The following is a 27,354-nucleotide window of genomic DNA, read 5'->3' on the forward strand; positions in this document are numbered from 1 at the left end:
CAGTCTTTGAAATGAGGAAGAGTCAGAGATCTTCATCTCCAGATCCCAGCTGTGTGTCTCTGAAGAGCAATCAATCCATGGATCCTCCTCCTAAATTCAGTAATGAAGCCGTGACCTCTGACCCCAGGTGAGACACCGTCCTGTACTGGAGACAAAAGACTGACTCATACAACATCACAGATCATGTAAACTAATTTGATTGTGAGATCAGACGTTTGTGAATTATATCTTAGTATCTCCAGCAGGGGGAGCCAGAGACCTTCATATCCAGATCCCAGCTGTGTGTCTCTGAAAAGCAATAAATCGATAAATCTTCCTCCTAGATTCAGTGATGAACCAGTGACCTCTGACCCCAGGTGAGACACTATCAAGTACTGGGGACAATAGACTGACTTATACAACATCACAGATCAAATTAGATTGTGTTAATTACAGTGAAAATATGTGTGTGAATTGTATCTTAGAGTCACCAGGAGGAAGATTCAGAGACCTTCATCTCCAGATCCCAGCTATGTGTCTCTGAACAGCAATCAATCCAAACATCATCCTCCTGAATTCAGTGATGATCCAGTGACCTCTGACCCCAGGTCATTATCATGTGTGTTTTGTGATTTAACTTCACTAATGCAACAAGTATGAATAAAATCAGTGCACAGTGTGAATGTTTAGTAGTAAGTAAGTAAGTTATTTTATTTATAAAGCACATTTAAATTCAGCTTACACTGATCAAAGTGCTGTACAACACAATCATAAATACAATAAAGATAAAATAAAAATAATAATAAAAATAACAGTCAAAATTAGAATAAGAAAAAAACAGTTACTAATCCATAATTTAATAAGCAGGAAATGCTAAAACGTAGAGATGTGTCTTAAGTCTAGATTTAAAAACAGAAACAGAAGGAGCACTCTTAATGTCGGGTGGCAACTGATTCCATAATTGTGGAGCAGCAACTGCAAAGGCTCTATCACCTTTCGTTTTAAGTCGTGACCATGGGACATATAAGAGAGCTTTATTGGCTGATCTGAGGGACTTAGGAGCGGAATTCAAATGAACAAGATCGGAAATGTAAGATGGGGCCGTTATTGTCCGTTAAGAGCTTTAAAAACAATCAGCAGAATTTTGAAATGAATTCGAAAATAAACGGGAAGCCAGTGAGGAGAAGCTAAGACTGGAGTGATATGAAAGAGTCGATTTAAGTCCGGAAATGATTCTCAATTGATAGTAGCTGTTTTTTACAACTGAGCTAATTTGTTTTTCAGGACAAAGCTCAGAATCAAAAATAACACCTACATTTTTTGCATGTGACTTAACATATGGAGTGAGATTATCTAAGTGACTAACTATAGAGTTTCTGGTTTTGGAGGGACCAAATATAATCACCTCAGTTTTCTCATTGTTAAGCTGGAGGAAGTTATTTGCCATCCAGCATTTAATATCCTCAAGACAGTCCAAGAGAGGCTGCAGAGAATGTCTAGATTTCAACGGAAGGAACAGCTGGGAATCATCAGCATAGAAATGAAAAAAAATCTTATATTTCCTAATTATATTTCCAAGTGGAAGCATATATAAGTTAAAGAGTAATGGCCCCAGAATGGACCCTTGAGGAACGTCTCGGTTACGGATGTAACCCTCGTTCCCTGAGGAGGGAACGGAGACGTAACGTTAGTGACTAACGAATGGGGGTTTCGCTTAGAAGCCTATCAACTTCGAGTTTTGAGAAAACGCCCAATGGCGTGCCAATGCCATGGGCATGCGGAATTTGCATACGTAACTCCGCCTCACTGCGTGAGTATATAAGGAAGTACGAGGCAATATCGCATTATGTTACCTGCTTGAGGAGCCAAAACTGAACTCCTGCGTTCCAGGTAGCACAGCTGATGTGGCAAGGGGACGTTACGTCTCCGTTCCCTCCTCAGGGAACGAGGGTTACATCCGTAACCGAGACGTTCCCTTTCGTTCAGTCACTACGACGTAACGTTAGTGACTAACGAATGGGGGTCCCAATATAATCCCGCCACTCAGCTGTCTTCCAGCGCCCTGCGTAAGTGTGAGTACCCTGTCGTAAGACTAGTACGGACGAAGGACTCCCACTTAACACAGGATTACCAAGGTACACTGGGAAGCATATCCCAGTGAGGGAATGCCAAGATGCCTACCCGTGGGGAGGACTTAAGAGACACATATGACCCGGAGAGGGTTGCATATGGAAGATCTCTAGGGTACCAGCCGAAGGTGGATTTTTAACCCTAGGGGTGGCGGGGACACGCCAAGGGAAGAAACCCGCTCACTGCGGAGACTTACGGTGAAATACACATGTGGGGGTCGCCAGAGGGAACCATGCACATGGGGCACCTGGCCGGACATGAGGGTCTGGGCTCGAAAGGGCAGACTGAACTGATGTCGGCGTCGACAGTGCTGGAGGAGCTCAGGGCTCTCGGGGAACTCACCTGAGGAAATATCGCACGTATCCAGTCCGTGGAGTGGAGTGGCGAGCAAGCGAAGACACCTGAACCTGGTCCTTCACCGGCCCCTCGGGGGAGCGAGTACATAGTCGGACACTGGCTCCACTCGGAGATTATAGAATCTGGCGAATGTGTTGGGTGTCGCCCAGCCTGCAGCTCTGCAGATGTCTGCTAGCGAGGCGCCATGCGCTAGAGCCCAAGAGGAAGCCACACTCCGGGTGGAGTGTGCCCTCACACCAAGGGGACATGGTCGGCCTTGCTGCTGGTAAGCCAAAGCAATGGTGTCGACTATCCAGTGAGACAGCCTTTGCTTTGAGAGAGCACTTCCCTTCCGCTCTCCACCATAACAGACAAAGAGCTGGTCTGAGGTCCTGAAACACTGCGTCATGTCTACGTAGGCGCGGAGGGCGCGTACTGGACAGAGCAATGCCAAGGCTGGGTCTGCCTCCTCCAAAGGCAGCGCTTGCAGGTTCACCACCTGGTCCTTGAACGGAGTGGTGGGAAGCTTGGGCACATATCCAGGCCGGGGTCTCAGGATCACGTGAGAGTTAGCCGGCCCGAACTCCAGGCACGCTTCGTCAACCGAAAATGCCTGCAGGTCCCCGACCCTCTTGACTGAGGCCAATGCGGTCAGCAGAGCCGTCTTCATAGACAGAAACTTAATATCAACCGACCGCAAAGGCTCAAAGGGAGGTCTCTGCAGAGTTGTTAGCACTACTGCGAGGTCCCAAGAGGGTACGAGAGGAGAGCGAGGAGGATTCAGTCTCCTAGCTCCCCTCAGGAACCTGATGACCAGGTCGTGCTGACTTACCTTTTTGTTCTCCAAGAGATCGTGGTGGGCAGATATTGCGGCCACATATACCTTGAGGGTGGAGGGAGACAGCCTTCGCTCCAGCCCCTCTTGGAGAAACTCAAGCACGGACCCGATCGGACATTTCCAGGGGTCTTCTTGGCGGGAAGAGCACCAGGTGACGAAGAGGTTCCACTTCAACGCATAGGCATGCCGAGTGGACTCTGCCCTAGCGGAAGTGATGGTGGCGACCACCGTAGGTGGTAGGCCACTCAAACCTGCCGGGTCCCGTCTAGGAGCCACACGTGGAGGTTCCAAAGGTCGGGACGCGGGTGCCAATGGGTGCCCCGTCTCTGAGTAAGGAGGTTCGGTCTCAGAGGAATAGGCCAGGGAGGGGCTGTCGCAAGGAGAATGAGTTCGGGGAACCAGGTCCGGCCGTGCCAGTACGGGGCGACCAAAAGGACCTGCTCCTTGTCCTCCCTGATCTTGCACAGAAGCTGTGCGAGTAGGCTCACTGGGGGAAACGCATATTTGCGTAGGCCCCGCGGCCAGCTGTGCGCCAGTGCATCCGTGCCGAGCGTGCCCTCGGTCAGGGAATAATACAGGCTGCAGTGGGAAGAGTCGTGGGAGGCAAACAGGTCTACCTGTGCGTCGCCGAACTGTTCCCAAATCAGCTGAACCGTCCGGGGATGGAGTCTCCATTCTCCCGGGAGAGGCTGAAACCGCGAGAGCTCGTCGGCTGCGTGGTTCAGGACTCCCGGAATATGGACAGCACGAAGGGACCTCAGGCGCTTCTGACTCCATAGGACGAGATGGCGGGCGAGTTGAGACATGCGGCGGGAGCGTAGACCGCCCTGGTGGTTGATGTACGCTACTACGGCCGTGTTGTCTGTCCGGACAAGCACATGTTGACCCTTCAGCAACGCTCGGAAGCGGTGCAGGGCGAACCGTACTGCCAGCAACTCGAGGCAATTGACATGCAGGAGGCGCTGGGGTCCTGTCCAGGAGCCCGCGGCTGCTTGTCCATTGCACATGGCACCCCAGCCCGTGGCAGAGGCATCCGTCGATACGACAACATGCCTGGAAACCCGTTCTAAGGGCACACCGGCCCGTAGAAAGCTGAGGTTCGACCACGGGGTGAGTGTCTGTAAGCAGGCCCGAGTCACTTGGACCCGGAGCGTGCCAGACTGCCATGCCCATCTCGGGACTCGATCGCGAAGCCAGTGCTGAAGCGGTCTCATATGAAGCAATCCGAGCGGCGTTACCGCGGCTGCAGATGCCATATGCCCCAGGAGCCTCTGAAAAAGTTTCAGTGGAACCGCATTCTTGCTCTCGATTTGTCGGAGGCAAGTCAGCAGAGACTGCGCGCGCTCGCTCGAAAGCTGCGCGTACATGGCGACCGAGTCGATCTCCATACCGAGAAAAGAGATCCTCTGCACTGGGCAGAGTTTGCTCTTCTCCCAGTTGACCCGAAGGCCCAGACGGGTTAAGTGGTGGAGAACCAGATCTCTGTGTCCGCAAACCTGCTCTCGAGAGTGGCCTAGTATGAGCCAGTCGTCGAGGTAGTTCAGGATGCGGACCCCGTGCTGCCAAAGGGGCGCAAGGGCTGCCTCGGCGATCTTCGTGAAGACGCGAGGGGACAGAGATAACCCGAATGGGAGAACTGCGTACTGGTATGCCCGCCCCTCGAAAGCAAACCGTAGGAACGGTCTGTGTCGAGGAAGGATGGAGACATGGAAGTAGGCGTCCTTCAGGTCGATCGCTGCAAACCAATCGTCCGGACGAACGCATTCGAAAAGGCGTTTCGCAGTCAACATCTTGAACGGAAGCCGGTGAAGGGATCGGTTCAAGATGCGAAGGTCCAGGATTGGCCGTAACCCACCGGTTTTCTTGGGTACAATGAAGTAGGGGCTGTAGAACCCCGACCTCATTTCGGCTGGAGGGACAGGCTCAATCGCACCCTTCGCCAGTAGAGTGGCAATCTCTGCACGCATGACGGGGGCATGGGCCCCGGTCATGGTATAGCGGACTCCCCTGTAACGGGGAGGAGACTGCGCGAACTGAATCGCGTAGCCGAGCCTGATGGTCCGGGCAACCCAGCGGGACAGCCCCGGAAGCTGAAGCCAGGCTTCCAGAGACTGCACCAACGGGGTCATACGGACGACAGACGTACCCTGGGTGGGGCAGCGAGGCAGCGTTACCGGCGCGGACAGGGGAGGCTGTTGGGCGTCCCCGGGTCGGAGCACGGTTAACGGCTGCGCCCTGACAGAGGAGACCAGGGAAGGACTCGCGTTCCACTGGGGTCTGCTCTGCCAGGGGGCTGGCGACAGAGAGGGACGAGAGTGGCGAGACCCGAGGGTGGCGCGCACAGCCGTCACCGGTCTCTGGGTGCTCAGAGACAGGAACATGAGTTCTTCCCAAGCGCTGCTAGCCCGGGGGCCAGCAGCGGAAGGATTTTCCCCCGGCCCTCACCGGGGGAAGGAGAGGCCCTGCCACCATCCCCTGGGAAGAACTGGAACCCATCTCTGAGTTGTCCACCTCCATCCTGGCGTTTAACCAGTCTGGGGAGCGGACTGGGCGACATCCTCAACCACCTCCACGGCGCGGTCCAGGTGAAGGCTGCTGCTGGGGCCGGGCGGGAAGAGGGAGGGCGCCCTCGGCGGAGAGCGGACTGAGGCGACTGGGCCGGCGGCTGGTGCAGCAGCTGGCCGCCGGGGCAGTACGTGTTACAGCCTCAGTCTGCTCTGGGGCGGCCGAGAACTGTTGGGCGCAGTTCTCAGCCGCGCCGCCGAAGAGGCCAGCCTGGGATATGGGTGAGTTGAGGAGGCGGGCCCACTCAACGTCCTCCACATCACCAGGTAAGGCCAGGTGTTCTCCCGGACCACAGCTGTGGACATCGCCCGACCCAGGGAGCGTGTGGCCACCTTCACCGCCCGGGGGCGGGGTCAGTTGCGGCACGCAGCTCAATGAAGAGCCCTGGGTCGGCTCCACCCTTGTGCATGTGCAAAGGGGCGGCGGCCTGCCCGTAGCTCTGCGGGACCACGCCACCGAAGTAGACGAGCCCACAGGCTTTGGGGGGGGTGCTTAGGACAGCCACACCACGCCACGTCAAAGCCCTCTGTGGACACCGTAGTGCGCAACAGAGAGTTCAACAGTGGGGGGGGAGGGGGCCCCAGTGTACCCTAGGCCGCGGCCCCATCAAGGGCAGAGAAGGCGGAGGAGGCCACCAAACGGTCACGGGAAGCACGGGGACTTCCGGGACCGCGTGATCTCCTCATGCACCCCGGGAGCGAAAGGCATTGGGGGCGGGGCCCAACAGCTGTCGGGTGCCGCCCCCAAAAACCAATCGCGCAACCACGAGCACCCGCGACTGGGCGGAGTTCCACACCAGCGCGAGACCCGCGGCTGCCCGAGATAACATGGCTGTCAACTTTAGGTCAGATCAGGCAGTGCTAACACACCCGGAGGCGGAGCACAACCTAATCGTCATCCCCAAAGGACTCCAGCCCACCTTGGGATGCGGCGATCGACATCTCACTGCTATCCGGAGCGTGAACTGAACGAACGGGCGTCAGAGACGGGCCGTAGATTCAATCCAACACTCACGGAAGCGATGTATAAGAGGGGGGCGTGGCCCGAGGAATGAACGTCGGGGTTCTTAATACCACAGCACCGCCCTCAGGTCACCCTGGCCACCAGCCAAAGTACCATCTCACTCGGGGACGGTAGATTGGGGTGTGGCAGAGGGGACTCTCTCTCCTCACGGAGATCATTGAGTCTCGACCGCGACATCGCGATGGTCACGCCCCCGCAATGGAAACGTGACACATCCGCAAACACTGCCCGAACGTGCTGAAGCCCAAACACGCTCGAGCAGTGAATGCGTCCATAGACAGCAGCGGAAAATCGATCGCACCCGGAAGTGCACGGGCGAGCCGTCTTGAAAAAGACGTGCCATGCGCAAGCTCTTTTTGTGAGAGGAAAGCCTCGCAGTCGATGCCGAAGCGCCCAGGGAAACACACACCAGCTGTCAAACGGACCACTGCGCAGATCAGCAGGCAGGAAGTATGCGATCACTGGAACGCGCCGTCACACCAACACCAACTGGAAAGCTGCTCGTCTCGAAGAAGCTGACAGAGTCTCAGAAGGCTGTAGGAGTGAAGAGGTAGGTACTCTTGGCTCCGAAAGCAGAACATAATGCGATATTGCCTCGTACTTCCTTATATACTCACGCAGTGAGGCGGAGTTACGTATGCAAATTCCGCATGCCCATGGCATTGGCACGCCATTGGGCGTTTTCTCAAAACTCGAAGTTGATAGGCTTCTAAGCGAAACCCCCATTCGTTAGTCACTAACGTTACGTCGTAGTGACTGAACGAAAGGGAACTCCACAAGACAGAGGGACAGATGATGAGGAAAACTGGCCAATAGCCAAATCATTCATGACTTTTAAAAAAGGTGTTTCAGTGCTATGATGAGTAGTAAAACCTGATTGAAATGGTTCAAGTACCTGAGTTGAATTTAAAAAAGGTAGTAACTGTAATAGGACAACTTTTTCCAAAAATTTTGAAAGAAATGGCAATTTTGACGATAATTATTAAAACGCCTTACATCATCATTGGGCTTTTTAAGCAACGGCTGGAAAACTGCATGCTTTAAAAATGCTGGGATAATACCAGAGACTAAGCAAGAATTAATTATCACTTGAATGCTAGGACCAATAGTCTCAAAAGAACCTTTAATGATGTTGGAAGGAACAACATCATGGGGTGATGTTGTAGATTTCATCTGCATCACTAAGTTCCTCAGATCAGAAAGAGACACTGGCTGAAAACCATTGAAAGTAGCTGTGTTAACTGGACTGTCAAGCAGAATAATATTATGGAAAGTGCTGAGGGCTGATCGAATACCATCAATCTTTTCAGTAAAAAAACGTCTCGGTTACGGATGTAACCCTCGTTCCCTGAGGAGGGAACGGAGACGTAACGTTAGTGACTAACGAATGGGGGTTTCGCTTAGAAGCCTATCAACTTCGAGTTTTGAGAAAACGCCCAATGGCGTGCCAATGCCATGGGGCATGCGGAATTTGCATACGTAGCTCCGCCTCACTGCGTGAGTATATAAGGAAGTACGAGGCAATATCGCATTATGTTACCTGCTTGAGGAGCCAAGACTGAACTCCTGCGTTCCAGGTAGCACAGCTCGATGTGGCAAGGGGACGTTACGTCTCCGTTCCCTCCTCAGGGAACGAGGGTTACATCCGTAACCGAGACGTTCCCTTTCGTTCAGTCACTACGACGTAACGTTAGTGACTAACGAATGGGGGTCCCAATATAACCCCGCCACTCAGCTGTCTTCCAGCGCCCTGCGTAAGTGTGAGTACCCTGTCGTAAGACTAGTACGGACGAAGGACTCCCACTTAACACAGGATTACCAAGGTACACTGGGAAGCATATCCCAGTGAGGGAATGCCAAAGATGCCTACCCGTGGGGAGGACTTAAGAGACACATATGACCCGGAGAGGGTTGCATATGGAAGATCTCTAGGGTACCAGACGAAGGTGGATTTTTAACCCTAGGGGTGGCGGGGACACGCCAAGGGAAGAACCCCGCTCACTGCGGAGACTTACGGTGAAATACACATGTGGAGGTCGCCAGAGGGAACCATGCACATGGGGCACCTGGCCGGACATGAGGGTCTGGGCTCGAAAGGGCAGACTGAACTGATGTCGGCGTCGACAGTGCTGGAGGAGCTCAGGGCTCTCGGGGAACTCACCTGAGGAAAATATCGCACGTATCCAGTCCGTGGAGTGGAGTGGCGAGCAAGCGAAGACACCTGAACCTGGTCCATCACCGGCCCCTCGGGGGGGCGAGTACATAGTCGGACACTGGCTCCACTCGGAGATTATAGAATCTGGCGAATGTGTTGGGTGTCGCCCAGCCTGCAGCTCTGCAGATGTCTGCTAGCGAGGCGCCATGCGCTAGAGCCCAAGAGGAGGCCACACTCCGGGTGGAGTGCGCCTTCACACCAAGGGGGCATGGTCGGCCTTGCTGCTGGTAAGCCAAAGCAATGGTGTCCACAATCCAGTGAGACAGCCTTTGCTTCGAGAGAGCACTTCCCTTCCGCTCTCCACCATAACAGACAAAGAGCTGGTCTGAGGTCCTGAAACACTGCGTCATGTCTACGTAGGCGCGAAGAGCGCGTACTGGACAGAGCAATGCCAAGGCTGGGTCTGCCTCCTCCAAAGGCAGCGCTTGCAGGTTCACCACCTGGTCCTTGAACGGAGTGGTGGGAACCTTGGGCACATATCCAGGCCGGGGTCTCAGGATCACGTGAGAGTTAGCCGGCCCGAACTCCAGGCACGCTTCGTCAACCGAAAATGCCTGCAGGTCCCCGACCCTCTTAACGGAGGCCAATGCGGACAGCAGAGCTGTCTTCATGGACAGAAACTTAATATCAACCGACCGCAAAGGCTCAAAGGGAGGTCTCTGCAGAGCAGTTAACACTACTGCGAGGTCCCAAGAGGGTACGAGAGGAGAGCGAGGAGGATTCAGTCTCCTGGCTCCCCTCAGGAACCTGATGACCAGGTCGTGCTGACTTACCTTTTTGTTCTCCAAGAGATCATGGTGGGCAGATATTGCAGCCACATAAACTTTGAGGGTGGAGGGAGACAGCCTTCGCTCCAGCCCCTCTTGGAGAAACTCAAGCACGGACCCGATCGGGCATTTCCAGGGGTCTTCTTGGCGGGAAGAGCACCAGGTGACGAAGAGGTTCCACTTCAACGCATAGGCATGCCGAGTGGACTCTGCCCTAGCGGAACCGTAGGTGGTAGCCACTCAAACCTGCCGCGTCCCGTCTAGGAGCCACACGTGGAGGTTCCAGAGGTCGGGACGTGGGTGCCAATGGGTGCCCTGTCTCTGAGTAAGGAGGTCCGGTCTTATAGGCCAGGGAGGGGCTGTCGCAAGGAGTATGAGTTCGGGGAACCAAGTCCGGCCGTGCCAGTACGGGGCGACCAAAAGGACCTGCTCCTTGTCCTCCCTGATCTTGCACAGGAGCTGTGCGAGTAGGCTCACTGGGGGGAACGCATATTTGCGAAGGACCCGCGGCCAGCTGTGCGCCAGTGCATCCGTGCCGAGCGTGCCCTCGGTCAGGGAATAATACAGGCTGCAGTGGGAAGAGTCGTGGGAGGCTGAAACCGCGAGAGCTCGTCGGCTGCGTGGTTCAGGACTCCCGGAATATGGACAGCACGAAGGGACCTCAGGCGCTTCTGACTCCATAGAATGAGATGGCGGGCGAGTTGAGACATGCGGCGGGAGCGTAGACCGCCCTGGTGGTTGATGTACGCTACTACGGCCGTGTTGTCTGTCCGGACAAGCACATGTTGACCCTTCAGCAGCGCTCGGAAGCGGTGCAGGGCGAACCGTACTGCCAGCAACTCGAGGCAATTGACATGCAGGAGGCGCTGGGGTCCTGTCCAGGAGCCCGCGGCTGCTTGTCCATTGCACATGGCACCCCAGCCCGTGGCAGAGGCATCCGTCGATACGACAACATGCCTGGAAACTCGTTCTAAGGGCACACCTGCCCGTAGAAAGCTGAGGTTCGACCACGGGGTGAGCGTCTGTAGGCAGGCCCGAGTCACTTGGACCCGGAGCATGCCAGACTGCCATGCCCATCTCGGGACTCGATCGCGAAGCCAGTGCTGAAGCGGTCTCATATGAAGCAATCCGAGCGGCGTTACCGCGGCTGCAGATGCCACATGCCCCAGGAGCCTCTGAAATAGTTTCAGTGGAACCGCATTCTTGCTCTCGATTTGTCGGAGGCAAGTCAGCAGAGACTGCGCGCGCTCGCTAGAAAGGGCTGCGGGCTGCGGGGCTGGAGCGGACTGGGACGCCTTCCTGCGGCTGCCTCTGCGCGGCCCGGGCTTTTTGGGTTCCACTCCAGTCCAAGCGCTGTGGCTGCCCGAGACAGCATGGCTGTCAACTCTGGGTCCGACTCGGGCAATGCTGGCGCACCCGAAGGTGGCAGCACAGCCAAATCATCATCCTCAGATGACTCCAGCCCACCTTGTGATGCGGCGATAGACATCACTTCCTCTTCCGCCGCGCCAAACGCCACAGTCGGGACAGCAGGAGCCGGCCCCGATGTAGACGCCTGAGCGCGGACCGGGTCAAGTGCCTGAGAGGGGGGTGTGGGCCGAGGAACTAGCGTCGAAGCTTTGTTCCACACCGTCACCCTCAGATCACCCTGGTCACCAGCCAAAGTGCCGCCTCCAGAGGAGACCGCAGATTGGGGGGTGGCGGAGGGGACTCTCGTTCCGGCATCAGCACGGAATTCACGGAGTCTCGATCGAAGCACTGAGATGGCCAGGTTCCCGCAGAGGGAACATGAGTCATCCACGACCGCTGCCTGAGCGTGCTGAAAGCCCAAACACGTCACACAGCGCTCGTGCCCGTCAAAAGAAAAAAGCGATCTACCGCACCCAGAAGTGCACGGACGAAACATCCTGAAAAGGACGTGTCACGCGCAAGCTCTTTTGTGAGAGGAAACTTTGCAGTCGATGCCGAAGCGCCCAGGGAAACACACACCAGCTGGATGCAGACCACTGCACAGATCAGCAGGCAGGAAGTATGCGATCACTGGAACGCGCCGTCACACCAACACCGACTGGAAAGCTGCTCGTCTCGAAGAAGCTGACAGAGTCTCAGAAGGCTGTAGGAGTGAAGAGGTAGGTACTCTTGGCTCCGAAAGCAGAAACATAATGCGATATTGCCTCGTACTTCCTTATATACTCACGCAGTGAGGCGGAGCTACGTATGCAAATTCCGCATGCCCCATGGCATTGGCACGCCATTGGGCGTTTTCTCAAAACTCGAAGTTGATAGGCTTCTAAGCGAAACCCCCATTCGTTAGTCACTAACGTTACGTCGTAGTGACTGAACGAAAGGGAACTCAAAAATCTCTCACAGATATCAAGAGATAGTTCAACTTCATTAGAGTTGCGAGGATTAATAATTTAATTATTAATCCAGTTAATTTATATTGGAAAGAGAAATCTAAACAAGCCTAAACGGAGACCAAAATCTTAAGTTGAATTGTCAGGAAAGCCTTGCATGTTGTATTCACAAGGATCTCTTTATGTTTTTATTTTGTTATCAATTAGAGATGGAGACCAGGATTCTCTTCAACCAGTGGATGGTGAACTACAGAGAGTCATAGACCAGCACAAAACCAGCATGAAGAACAAGTATGAGAGATTATTTGAGGGAATTAAACCCCAGGAGAATGAAGCCCTCCTGAACAGGATCTACACACAGCTCTACATCATAGAGGGAGAGAGAGAAGGAGTGAATGATGAACATGAGGTTTTACAGATGGAGAAAACAGCCAGAACGCAACACTCACAAGACACTCCAATCTATTTCAATAATATCTTTACAGCCTCACCTGAACCAGGACGTGAGGAGAAAGAGCAGATCAAGACTGTTCTTACTAAAGGCATAGCCGGAATCGGAAAAACCGTCTCTGTGCAGAAGTTAATTCTGGACTGGGCAGAGGGAAGAGCCAATCAGGATGTAGATTTCATGTTTGTGCTCCCATTTCGAGAGCTGAACTTGATCCGAGATCATCAGTACAGTCTTCACAGACTTCTGCTGGACTTTCATCCTGAACTTCCAGATCTGGACTCAAGGATTTATGAGGAGTGTAAAGTTGTGTTCATCTTTGATGGTCTGGATGAAAGCAGAATCACACTGAGGTTTTCAGACGCTCAGGAAGTTTCTGACGGTTCTGAGGCTTCATCAGTGGATATGTTGATGTCAAAGGAAGTTTCTGATGTGACTGAGACTTCATCAGTGGATGTGTTGATGTCAAAGGAAGTTTCTGATGTGACTGAGACTTCATCAGTGGATTTGTTGATGTCAAAGCTCATGAAAGGAGAGATGCTTCCTTCGGCTCTCATCTGGATCACCTCCAGACCAGCAGCAGCCAATCAGATCCCCTCCAAATACATCAATCGTCTGACAGAGATTCAGGGATTCAATGAGCCTCAGAAGGAGGAATATTTCAGGAAAAGAATCAGTGACGAGCATCAAGCCAGCAGAATCATCTCACACATCAGAAGAGCAAGAAGCCTCCACATCATGTGCCACATACCCGTCTTCTGCTGGATCTCATCCACTGTGCTTCAGAAGCTCCTGGAAGAAGATCTAAGTGCAGAAATCCCTCAAACTCTGACTGAAATGTACATCCACTTCCTGCTGATTCAGATCAACATGAGGAATCAGAAGTATGAAGAGAGAGATCCAGAGAAACTCCTGCTGTCCAACAGAGAAGTGATTGTGAAACTTGCTGAAGTGGCTTTCAAACAGCTGATGAAGGGCAATGTGATGTTCTATGAGGAGGACCTGAGAGAGAGAGGCATAGACGTCACTGATGCCGCAGTGTATTCTGGGATTTGCACTGAGATCTTTAAGGAGGAATCTGTGATTCATCAGAGGAAAGTCTACAGCTTCATTCATTTGAGCGTCCAGGAGTTTCTCGCTGCTTTCTATGTGTTTTATTGCTATTTAACAAAGAACATGGAACCACTGCAGTTTTTTCTGTATGAATTCAGATGTTACAGGTTTGAAGATTCTCTTTATTATCTACTAACATCAGCAGTAGTTAAAGCCCTCAAGAGTGAGAATGGGCAGCTGGATCTGTTCCTGCGGTTTCTGCTGGGCGTCTCTCTGGAGTCCAATCAGAGACTCTTACAGGATCTACTGACACACACAGAGAACAGCTCAGAGAGCATCAGGAGAACCACAAAGTACATTAAAGAGAAGATCAAAGATGGACATGGACTCTCCACTGAAAGATCCATCAATCTGTTCCTCTGTCTGCTGGAAGGGAAAGATCAGACTCTGTCCAGAGAGATTCAGGAGTTTGTGAAATCAGACAAACACTCAGAGAAGAAACTCTCTCCTGCTCAGTGCTCAACAATCGCCTACATGCTTCAGATCTCAGAGGAGCCTCTGGATGAGCTGAACACCATGAAATACAACACATCAGATGAGGGAAGAAGAAGACTGATACCAGCTGTGATCAACTGCAGAAAGGCTCTGTGAGTGATAATTAACAGCTGAAGAATCGTTTTTTATAATGAATCTAGCACCTTTATATTGAACCATTGACTAAATGAGATTTTCTCGTAAATAACAAGCTCAGAGTTAAAGTGCATGACATATCTTTTCATTATTTTAATGTGTTATATGAAGTTCACCTATAATGTTAGTAAAGTTTTTATCACAAATTCAGTCCTATATTTGCACAACATGATTATTTTCCAGTCTCAGTCTGACTCTTTTCAAGGCAAGGCAAGTTTATTTTTATAGCACATTTCATACACAATGGCAATTCAAAGTGCTTTACATAAGAAATAAGAATACCATGTGTAAGAATTAAAAATAAAAACAAGGATAATTAAAACAGTTGTAAAGAGAATTTAAAAGATACAAATAAAATGGTGACAGATGCAGATGCATTATAAATCTGTGCTGTTCTAGAGGTGTTCAGATGCAAATATCTACTACAGTGTTACATCACAATGTTTTATTATTGTTTAATATCATTTATTATTTTATCTCTTCTAGTCTTTCTGGCTGTATTCTCACCGCTCAGTGTTGTGAGAGTTTATCATCAGCTCTTCAATCATCCAACTGTGTCCTGAGAGAGCTGGACCTGAGTAACAATGACCTGCAGGATTCAGGAGTGAAGCTGCTATCGGATGGACTAAAGAGTCCAAACTGTCAGCTGCACATACTGAGGTTTGACTTTCACATTCAGTTTCATCAGTTTTTTTAAAATGAATGGAAAGGAAACGAAGCAATATCAGGTTAATGTTATCTGTATGGCGCTTTTCACAAGCCGAGTGCTTTCCAAGCTGCTTAAGGCGAGACACGGCAGGTGAAAACATCGTTTTTTCATGCAGTGGTCAATTTTGAGATTTTGGGCCAGTTTGCTCCCTTAACATGCAAGCTTTCATGTCAAAATAAAAAAAATGTCAACATTACACATTAAGGTGGTTATTTCATTATATTTTGTCACCGTGCGGCTTTAGATTTCTACCCGAAATCATCAAAAGTTATTCTAGCGCGATCTCTCGTGCCGTCTCCATTCACAGAAACATGTCATGCTTGGTATCATTGTAAAGCTCTCAGTCTGACACACAGCGCTGGCTAATCCAAATATGGCAATTTCCTTTGTAGAACTGACAAACTGCGAAAGTTTGCAGCCGAAAACCACATCTGATTGGTCGTGTGTATTTCTCACGCGCTGCTGCTTGCTTGTGTATTCTGTGCTTGAGAGAAAGTGCAGACAACGCTGAAATCGGCTCATAAACGCTCACAGAAAAGACCAAGTAGCAAGAGCTAGTAAAAAGAAAGTAAACAACAACAGATTAGACGACGAAAACCCGTCAGAATTAGATTCAAATAGTTATAGATGGACCAATACAACAAACAGGGACAGATCATCTGCAGTTTTTGTGACTGGTGTTTGTTAAGGTAGTTCTCTTAAGGTAGTTCTCTAATAGCTATTGCTATTCATAATTTATTCATTTATCAATTTCCACGTGTTTTAAATATTATACACTACTGATATTAATTAACTGAATATATATTTTGTTTGTAGGTTGGGGGTTTTGTAGAAATGTATGCAGTTACACAGTATAAAACTTTAAAGGCCGTTTTCTCAAAATGAGTTTTTCCTCACACTCAGAGTCAGATATATCCACTTCAGTAGTACCTACAAGCACCAACTTTTGCAGTCTTATACTGAACTATATTCTGAAGGCTTTTACAGAGGGATTTGTTGATATATCATTCCTATCCTGAGTTATAGGTCCTTTAACTCCAAAAAACATGGCGAAAATTTATTTTTTAAGGCTATTGTCAGTATTCTCTAATTTACTAAAGCACAAAATAAGATATCCAGAATCCCCTCTGTAAAAGCTCTCTCATCTAACATGTCAACAAATAGAACCAATAATTTTAAACATGGTCCTTTCCAGTTTCCAGATTTTGTTTTTGGAAAAGTATGCAAATGAGCGTATATTTAAGTGTATAAGGCCTCATTTGCATATTAAAACATTAATTTACACAAAACTTGTAATACATTTTTTTCTTATGTTTATGCCAGTAATAAACTGGAGAAGTTTCACAGTGATACCTTGTAATTAAAAAAAAATCCCTATTCACCTGTAGTGTCTCACCTTAAAGCCAGAGTGAGCAGCCAAAAACATTGTAAGATGTTTAAGGTAGTGCAGAAAAAAACACTAGTTGTACCTGCTCCAAATAAATGAATAAATAAAAGTAATTAAATTAAAATACAAATTCAAACCAAAGAAAACTTTTTTTTGAAATCAAAACAAAGAAAATCGAGAAAAAAAAGTTATGGCACAGCAGGCACATATTTAACACTCCATAAACATGGAGTTAATCCTGAGGCACCTTTTTTCACAACACTCATAAAGAAAAGCTTCCATATCTTCCCTGAACTGGAAATGAAACATGAAGGGCTCTTTGGCCAGTTGTATGTCATCATTCATTTCCACTTGATCAAGTTGAAGAAGGGCATTTTCCTGGTCTTCCTTTTTCAATTTCAGCTACCACGGCTCTTCCACAAAACCTTAGAAGGCATGGCGGTTTTTCGTCCTGAGGTCTTTTACTAGCCGTTACTCCTTCATGAGAGAAGTATACAAAAAAGGGATTAAATATTTATTTTAAAAAAATTCTCTCACAAGTGAAGAAATGGTTTGCACCAGATTTAGCTGCTAGCTAATTTCCATATGTTGTCCCTGGGCAGATTAGAAGTGTCCTCAACAATACCTTGTGTTTTAATCAGGATGTAACATGTATATTAAAGTTTTGAAATTCTGTTTGTGCCCCTGTTTGAGACAATAAAAACATACCTTGTCAAAGATTTCAGTGTCATGTTCTTTAGGTGGCACCTGCACATCAATGGCTCCATCTTTCCATTGACAAATTAATTCATAGACAGATGGACAGAGAAAAACTTGAGTCACAGTAGCAGTGCTGGTGGCTGATGGAGTCACAGTAGCAGTGCTTGTGGCTGACAGAGTCACAGTAGCAGTGCTGGTGGCTGATGGAGTCACAGTAGCAGTGCTGGTGGCTGATGGAGTCACAGTAGCAGTGCTGGTGGCTGACAGAGTCACAGTAGCAGTGCTGGTGGCTGACAGAGTCACAGTAGCAGTGCTGGTGGCTGATGGAGTCACAGTAGCAGTGCTGGTGGCTGACGGAGTCACAGTAGCAGTGCTGGTGGCTGATGGAGTCACAGTAGCAGTGCTGGTGGCTGATGGAGTCACAGTAGCAGTGCTGGTGGCTGAAGGAGTCACAGTAGCAGTGCTTGTGGCTGACGGAGTCACAGAAGCAGTGCTGGTGGCTGAAGGAGTCACAGTAGCAGTGCTGGTGGCTGAAGGAGTCACAGTAGCAGTGCTGGTGGCTGACGGAGTCACAGTAGCAGCTGACGGAGTCACAGTAGCAGTGCTGGTGGCTGACGGAGTCACAGTAGCAGTGCTGGTGGCTGATGGAGTCACAGTAGCAGTGCTGGTGGCTGATGGAGTCACAGTAGCAGTGCTGGTGGCTGATGGAGTCACAGTAGCAGTGCTGGTGGCTGATGGAGTCACAGTAGCAGTGCTGGTGGCTGACGGAGTCACAGTAGAAGTGCTTGTGGCTGACGGAGTTACAGTAGCAGTGCTGGTGGCTGATGGAGTCACAGTAGAGTGCTGGTGGCTGATGGAGTCACAGTAGCAGTGCTGGTGGCTGATGGAGTCACAGTATCAGTGCTGGTGGCTGATGGAGTCACAGTAGCAGTGCTTGTGGCTGACGGAGTTACAGTAGCAGTGCTGGTGGCTGACGGAGTCACAGTAGCAGTGCTGGTGGCTGATGGAGTCACAGTAGCAGTGCTGGTGGCTGATGGAGTCACAGTAGCAGTGCTGGTGGCTGATGGAGTCACAGTAGCAGTGCTTGTGGCTGATGGAGTCACAGTAGCAGTGCTTGTGGCTGATGGAGTCACAGTAGCAGTGCTGGTGGCTGATGGAGTCACAGTATCAGTGCTGGTGGCTGATGGAGTCACAGTAGCAGTGCTTGTGGCTGACGGAGTTACAGTAGCAGTGCTGGTGGCTGACGGAGTCACAGTAGCAGTGCTGGTGGCTGATGGAGTCACAGTAGCAGTGCTGGTGGCTGATGGAGTCACAGTAGCAGTGCTGGTGGCTGATGGAGTCACAGTAGCAGTGCTGGTGGCTGATGGAGTCACAGTAGCAGTGCTGGTGGCTGACGGAGTCACAGTAGCAGTGCTGGTGGCTGACGGAGTCACAGTAGCAGTGCTTGTGGCTGACGGAGTTACAGTAGCAGTGCTGGTGGCTGACGGAGTCACAGTAGCAGTTCTTGTGGCTGACGGAGTCACAGTAGCAGTGCTGGTGGCTGATGGAGTCACAGTAGCAGTGCTGGTGGCTGACGGAGTCACAGTAGCAATGCTTGTGGCTGACGGAGTTACAGTAGCAGTGCTGGTGGCTGACGGAGTCACAGTAGCAGTGTTGGTGGCTGATGGAGTCACAGTAGCAGTGCTGGTGGCTGATGGAGTCACAGTAGCAGTGCTTGTGGCTGATGGAGTCACAGTAGCAGTGCTGGTGGCTGACGGAGTCACAGTAGAGTGCTGGTGGCTGATGGAGTCACAGTAGCAGTGCTGGTGGCTGATGGAGTCACAGTATCAGTGCTGGTGGCTGATGAAGTCACAGTAGCAGTGCTTGTGGCTGACGGAGTTACAGTAGCAGTGCTGGTGGCTGACGGAGTCACAGTAGCAGTGCTGGTGGCTGATGGAGTCACAGTAGCAGTGCTGGTGGCTGATGGAGTCACAGTAGCAGTGCTGGTGGCTGATGGAGTCACAGTAGCAGTGCTTGTGGCTGACGGAGTTACAGTAGCAGTGCTGGTGGCTGACGGAGTCACAGTATCAGTGCTGGTGGCTGATGGAGTCACAGTAGCAGTGCTGGTGGCTGACGGAGTCACAGTAGCAGTGCTGGTGGCTGATGGAGTCACAGTAGCAGTGCTGGTGGCTGATGGAGTCACAGTAGCAGTGCTGGTGGCTGATGGAGTCACAGTAGCAGTGCTGGTGGCTGACGGAGTCACAGTAGCAGTGCTTGTGGCTGACGGAGTCACAGTAGCAGTGCTGGTGGCTGATGGAGTCACAGTAGCAGTGCTGGTGGCTGACGGAGTCACAGTAGCAGTGCTTGTGGCTGACGGAGTTACAGTAGCAGTGCTGGTGGCTGACGGAGTCACAGTAGCAGTGCTGGTGGCTGATGGAGTCACAGTAGCAGTGCTGGTGGCTGATGGAGTCACAGTAGCAGTGCTGGTGGCTGACGGAGTCACAGTAGCAGTGCTGGTGGCTGATGGAGTCACAGTAGCAGTGCTGGTGGCTTATGGAGTTACAGTAGCAGTGCTGGTGGCTGATGGAGTCACAGTAGCAGTGCTGGTGGCTGACGGAGTCACAGTAGCAGTGCTGGTGGCTGACGGAGTCACAGTAGCAGTGCTGGTGGCTGATGGAGTCACAGTAGCAGTGCTGGTGGCTTATGGAGTTACAGTAGCAGTGCTGGTGGCTGATGGAGTCACAGTAGCAGTGCTGGTGGCTGATGGAGTCACAGTAGCAGTGCTGGTGGCTGATGGAGTCACAGTAGCAGTGCTGGTGGCTTATGGAGTTACAGTAGCAGTGCTGGTGGCTGATGGAGTCACAGTAGCAGTGCTGGTGGCTGATGGAGTCACAGTAGCAGTGCTGGTGGCTGACGGAGTCACAGTAGCAGTGCTGGTGGCTGATGGAGTCACAGTAGCAGTGCTGGTGGCTTATGGAGTTACAGTAGCAGTGCTGGTGGCTGATGGAGTCACAGTAGCAGTGCTGGTGGCTGATGGAGTCACAGTAGCAGTGCTGGTGGCTGATGGAGTCACAGTAGCAGTGCTGGTGGCTTATGGAGTTACAGTAGCAGTGCTGGTGGCTGATGGAGTCACAGTAGCAGTGCTGGTGGCTGATGGAGTCACAGTAGCAGTGCTGGTGGCTGATGGAGTCACAGTACTGGCATCGTCATGGTTGTGACTCCTGGGATGGTAAATGTTGCACTAGTGGTTGATGTTCTGCATGATGAAGGACGCTTCTTCCATTTATAAACTTCAAAATGATTTTGAAAATCATCTCTCCTTAGAAGTCTGGCTCTACTGTCGATACAGTGGAAATGTCTGCAGCCCAATCCTCATCTGTGAAATGTGAAATATAAAAAAATTTATAAAAATAAACACTATGTTCCTGGAGTTCCAAAGTGCTGCAGAGTGTTACTCCAAACCTACTCAAACTCATCCCTTTTGTGTGTTTGAATGTTTTAATGGGATGTATTTAAATATATGAAGTATTATTATAACAAAAATCTAATACACAAATATATAATTACGTTTTATTAACTAAAGTGTTGGTGTGTATTGTTTGTTTAAACTTTCGACTTCAATGAAGATGAATTGACATTTCAATTAATCAAATCATGCAGAAAACCAACTAATTCCAAAGTGACTACTATGAAATAATATTTCTTGCCACTGTATGTTAACACATAACTCAAGACGCTCATACCTCCATGGACAACAGCCTTTTTTATGTTAATTTTGATGTGACTATTCATAGCTCTATTGTGCATAGCTCCAAGGGTGGTAGCGCTGAACCTCTCTGAATCGTTATATGGTTTTATAGATTAAATAAAATACATTCAAAACATTACTCATAGTCAGAAAATGTAAACAAATGCAGTAAAATACAATGTCAACAACAAATTAAAATCACAAACCATGATCTAACAAAGTAATACAGTCCGATTGTAAATAACAAATTAAGTAGTCAAGTACCTTCGTTACAATGCCCACTTAAAAAAAACTTTTGCGTTTCATTCATTTTGTATAAGTGTTAATCCAACCAGCGTTTTGTATAAATGTTAATCCAACAACAATCGATTAAATACACAACACAAAGACAACTATTTACCGTGTTCTCTTCTTCCGCCATGATGACTCAGTTTTCATTAACTTTTGTCCGTGCAATCTTCTTTCAATACTCGCTCTGATTAACTTTAACCTCCTACCATGTTTTCCGCCATTGTTGTTTTACATGAAACTCAGCCCATTTCCCATCAGAGACTGCTGCTGCTCCGCCCACTTCCAGCATGAGACTGTGGCGTGGTGCTGTTGTCCTCAGACTGTAGTGAGTGACGTATATGGTTCTGCGGTTCTGCAGTTGGTTAATATTGGGTAAACCGACGACAGGGCCAGAACATCTTGGTGCCAGATTCCTCTGTACACCTTCAGGGGTCTAGTGGAGCCCATGCCTTGACAGGTCAGGGCTGTTTTAGCAGCAAAAGGGGGACCAACACAATATTAGGTCATAGGTCATGATGTTATGCCGATGTTAATTATGTTAATTATGAGGGTGACGGTGATGATGATGGTCAACAGAAAGTTTCTCCCCATGCTCACCATGCTCACCTTAGTGTTGGTGGCAAAGCTTTGTCGTTTGAGCTCTGTGCTAATTTTCTGAAGTATTTTAGGAGGATTTTAGGAGGATTAGGAGATCAAATATAAAAGCAATAGAGCAAAGAGCGGAGCAGTAAGCAAGAACAGTAGCTAAGAAGGAGCTATTACAATGGTTTAAATCCTACTTAATTGATAGATATTTCTCAGTCAGGATTGGCAGTTTTACTTCATCTGCTGCTCTCCTTGAGACTGGCCTTCCCCAGGGCTCTATCTTATCCCCCTCGCTTTTCTCCCTGTACATGCTCCCTTTAGGCATGATTCTAAAAAAGCATGGTGTCTGTTTTCATTTTTATGCAGACGATACACAGATTTATTTGCTGATAAAAAGAAACGACCCCTCTGCATTTAAATCTTTAATGGATTGTCTCGATGAGGTAAAGCTTTGGTTAGCAAGTAACTTTTTAACATTAAACGATTCTAAGACAGAGGTCATAGTTTTTGGCCCATCTGATAAATATGAGTATGACACAATCCCCCTTGGTGATCTATCGGTTTTTAATACAAGCTGTGTACGGAACTATAGAGAAATATATGTCCTCTGTGGTCTCTTCTACCTTTTTTCAACTCCTCCTTCTTGCCAGAATTAAACATCTCGTGCCCGAAAAATCCATGGAGACAGCTATTCATGCTTTTATAACATCTCGCTTAGAGATGTTATATTAGTTATAAATAACTCACTGTTCTGTGGCATTTCAAAGTCCCAGCTCGTTCGTCTTCAATTGGTCCAAAATGCTGCGGCCAAATTTAAAAAAAGAAGACAAAAATTTGATCATGTCATTCCCCTCCTGATCCATTGGCTACCAGTCAAATCCAGAATTGACTATAAAATTATCTTATTTGTTTACAAATGTCTGCATCATCTTGCTTCAAGTTACCTGTCTGAACTTCTACATCCCCATAATCCGTCCCGTGACCTAAGATCTAGTAATCTAAATTTACTCACTGTTCCTTGTGCTAGGCTCAAATGTAGAGGAGACAGAGCCTTTTCCGTGGTGGGGCCTAGATTGTGGAACAGCTTGCCGGCACAACTTAGAGTAGCTCCTTCTTTGTCAGTTTTTAAAACTCTGCTGAAAACCCATTTGTTTTCTTTAGCTATTAATACGTGCTAATGTCTCTGCCCTGTATGTTTTAATTTAGATGTTATTTATTTGACTTTTTTTTTTCTTTCCTAATCTGTGTTTGTAGTTTTTTAGATGTTGACTTAGTTTATGCTTTTACAGCACTTTGGTCAGTCTGGTGACTGTTTTAAATGTGCTTTATAAATAAATGAAAAAAAAAAAATGGAAACTCACTAAAGGAAAGGTAAATATTGTATATATTTGTTTTGCATGTAACTGAAAATTCCAAAGACAGCTAAACTTACTGTACAGTATAATGAAAAACAATGAGGGGACATAGATTTCCTTAAAAAAACATAACTGTTCATTATTTAAATCATTAACTAAATGTCACTCCAGCCTCAGTGTTCATTTTAATCTGTGCATAATCACTTTTGTTTTGTTATTATAGATTGCTTATCTGTAATCTCACTATTCATTGCTGTGAGAGTTTGTCATCAGCTCTAAAATCCTCAAACTGTGTCATGAGAGAGCTGGACCTGAGTAACAATGACCTGCAGGATTCAGGAGTGAAGCTGCTCTATGATGGACTGAAGAGTCCAAACTGTCACCTGCAGATACTGAGGTATTTAAGAACATATAAGACATACTTTAATTAGCTGGTCATAATTTTGATGTCTGTTTGTAGATTATGTGACTGTTGATGTGTTCTGCTCTTTTTCAGTATTTCTGGCTGTAAACTCACGGCTGAGTGTTGTGAGAGTTTATCATCAGCTCTTCAATCATCCAACTGTGTCCTGAGAGAGCTGGACCTGAGTAACAATGACCTGCAGGATTCAGGAGTGAAGCTACTATCAGATGGCCTGAAAAGTCCAAACTGTCAGCTGGAGATACTGAGGTTTGAAAGTCATTTTTTTTGCATTGGGATTTTCACAATCCAAGTGCTTTCCAAGCTGCGTTACTAATAATTGAGCCTTAATGTCTTAAAGCCAGAGTGATTGTAAACTCACTCAGGTGAAAAGAAGTTAGATGTTTAAGTAGTGGAGACACACACACACACACACACACACACATTCACACACTAATACATATGTATACATACACACATATACACTCACACTCGCACACATTCACACACATATACACACCCACACACAAGGTCAATTCACACTGCACCATGAAACGATGATGTTTGAAAACCCAGCCTGTTGTGATGTGGTTAATGTAGAAATATGACATTTGAGTGATATATATAAAAAAAACAAACAGATATATAAACAAAATTCACACGATGACTGACATTCACTCAATTGTTGATTGTTGTTGTTTGTTTTTATAGATGATGAGACTATTTTGATTAATCTGTAGGTTGTCTGGCTGTATGGTGACAGAGGAAGGCTGTGGTTATGTGTCTTCAGCTCTGAGTTCAAACCCCTCACACCTGAGAGAGCTGGATTTGAGCTACAATCACCCAGAATATTCAGGAGTCAAGCTACTCTCTGACAAACTGGAGGATCCAAACTGCTCACTGCAGATACTGAAGTATGTCATAAACACTAATACTGACATACTGAATGTGTGTGTGCATGATTCACATCTACATTAATGTGTGTTTGTGTGTTTATAGTGTAGAGCATGGAGGAGAGATCACTATGACAGAAGGACTACAAAAGTGTATGTCTACACACACACACACACACACACACACACAAACACACGCACACGCACACACTGGTAAACCTACCCATCACAGAAAACGTTCTACATTTTTACATTTTCAAACATCACTTAGTATAATTTATAAGCAGTTTTCTTTATGGAGACCAAAAAATGCCCCCTCAAGGTCAAAAAATTCAGGTAATACCATTGTTGTAATACCATTTTTACAGATAAGGACATCTCCAAAAGATGGGTTTGGAGATTTTAGACAGGTTTAGCTAATTTCTGTGTACAAATTTGTCCCCAAAATATAGTTATGTACACACACACTCACTTGCACGCATTCGCGCGTGCGCGCACACACACACTCACACATACACACATTTTGTTGTTATAGATGTTTCTCTCTTCTTGTATTCAGATGCCTGTGATCTCACACTGGATCCAAACACAGCAAACACTCGCCTCATTCTGTCTGAGGAGAATAGAAAGCTGACATATGTGAAAGAGCATCAGCCGTATCCTGATCATCCAGAGAGATTTAATAAGGAGATTCAGGTTCTGTGTGGAGAGAGTCTGACTGGACGCTGTTACTGGGAGGCTGAATGGTACGGATGTGCTGAAATATCAGTGACATATAAAGGAATCAACAGGAAAGGAGTGAGTAACAGTGTGTTTGGATGGAATGACAAATCCTGGAGTCTGGACTGCTCAAATTACAGATTCACTGTCCGTCACAATAAGAACTTCACTCACACACCTGCCATCCCTTTATCCTCTAATAGAGTAGGAGTGTATGTGGACGTGTCGGCTGGCACTCTGTCCTTCTACAGCATCTCTGACACACACACACTCACACACTTACACACACTCAACACCACATTCACTGAACCCCTTTATGCTGGATTTAGGGTGGATTATGAATCTCCAGTGAACTCTTCAGTGTCTCTGTGTCAGATTAAAATAGACAGACAGACACACACACACACTTGTAAATCCTCCACATTTAATAAAAGTACATGTTACAATTAGAACCTGTTTATTAATAATTGATGTGAACAGACGACTGTGTGAAATATTGTTGCAAGCAGGAATTAAAGGGACCAAGCAGAAAAGAGGCATGATGAGTTATGCAAGCATGGCTGAGAGCTTTAGACCAACTGCATCAATGAGTAATTAAATATATTTTTAGATGTTCAAAACGGCTGAAATCATGAATGCAATTAATAGATATATAATTATATTGTTTATCAATTTTGGTCAATATGTGACCCTGTTACCAAATTGATGTGGAGTAGTTAGTGTAAGGTGAAAATGACACACAGTTTGGTCTAGGAGGAATTTGGAAAAGTAGTTTTTCAACAAAATTCAAAATGTAAATTCAAAACGTTTGACCAACTATCTGTTATTGTGCGTGCAGGCAGGCAGTTGAAGACTTAAGGTTACAATACAAAGTTTAATACAAATACAAAGTGGGGGTTCCAGTATAACCGCGCCACTCAGCTGTCGTCCAGTGCCCTGCGTAAGTGTGAGATCCCGCCACTTAAGGCCGTAGGACTCCCACTTATCACAAGGCAAGGCAAGGCAAGGCAAGTTTATTTGTATAGCACATTTCATACACAGTGGCAATTCAAAGTGCTTTACACAGAAATGAAGTTAAAATAGTTATAAGTGAATAAAATAAAAATATATATAGTATAATAGTTATAATAGGAATTAAAAGGAAACTAAAAAGAAATAAAAATAAAGATGAAATCCCCTATCTGGGGTGGAAGAAAATGGAGAGTCAGGTATACTTTAAAAATATTTGTCAGGTAACTGTGCGTTTAGACAGTACCCTTACAGACAAATCTTCTTGGCCTAACTTGAGGGCGTTCTCTAGATGTTTTACCCGTCAGAGCAGATCTAAACGGGTCTTCCTCGCACCGGAGGGAGTACTCAAAAAAATATTTGTCAGGTAACTGTGCATTTAAACATTACCCTTACAGACAAATCTTCCTGGACAGGAACACCAGGGCTATCTCTACTTTGTTCGACCATCAGAGCGGATCTACACGGTCCTTCCTCTTACCACCAAGGCTATACAGATCTATCCGTCAGAGCAGATCTAAACGGATCGTCCTCGCACCAGAGGGATTTCGATTTATCGCTCCCCCGTCTCTCAACCTCTTCCACCCAGACAGCCTTAACAAAATAAAAAATAATTAAAAATAAAAGTATAATTAAAAACTAAAAATAAAACAGGGTTAAAATGAAACATAATTAAAGTGCAAGCAGTTCGGACAAAGCACAGAGCTCATTGAGTAAATGCATAAGATATGGTGCAATCAGTCGGACGTACAGTGGCACAGCTCATTCAGTAAATGCACAGCTAAACAGATGTGTTTTGAGTCTGGATTTGAAAGTGGCTACTGTTGGAGCACATCTGATCTGTTCAGGAAGCTGGTTCCAGCTACGGCTGGCATAATAGCTAAAAGCAGACTCTCCTTGCTTTGAGTGAACCCTTGGTATTTCTAATTGACTGATGATCTGAGTGATCTGTTGGGTTTGTACTTAATCAGCATATCTGCAATGTATTGAGGTCCTAGGTCATTTAGTGATTTATATACAAGTAATAGTACTTTAAAATCGATCCTAAATGTAACTGGAAGCCAGTGTAAAGACCTGAGGACTGGTGTGATATGGTCATATTTTCTCGTTCTGGTCAGGATCCTGGCAGCAGCGTTCTGTATGAGCTGCAGCTGTCTAATGGTCTTTTTGGGAAGGCCA

The 27,354-nt window shown here is 47.8% G+C and overlaps 1 protein-coding gene across 1 annotated transcript; it reads left to right on the forward strand.

Annotated features, from left to right (window-relative positions):
• Window positions 1-248: 248 nt before the first annotated feature.
• Window positions 249-25,617, forward strand: LOC307124271 (protein NLRC3-like; the record flags this gene model as incomplete). Its single annotated transcript, XM_079813317.1, has 9 exons — window positions 249-356; window positions 465-587; window positions 12,418-14,358; window positions 14,888-15,061; window positions 23,378-23,551; window positions 23,651-23,824; window positions 24,295-24,468; window positions 24,554-24,600; window positions 25,007-25,617. Exons 3-9 carry the CDS (start codon window positions 12,491-12,493, stop codon window positions 25,615-25,617), a joined length of 3,222 nt encoding a protein of 1,073 aa, XP_079669443.1. The 5' UTR covers window positions 249-356; window positions 465-587; window positions 12,418-12,490.
• Window positions 25,618-27,354: the final 1,737 nt, after the last annotated feature.

This window comes from Gobio gobio (assembly GCF_949357685.1).
Source record: "Gobio gobio genome assembly, chromosome: 3".
NCBI lineage: Eukaryota > Metazoa > Chordata > Actinopteri > Cypriniformes > Gobionidae > Gobio > Gobio gobio.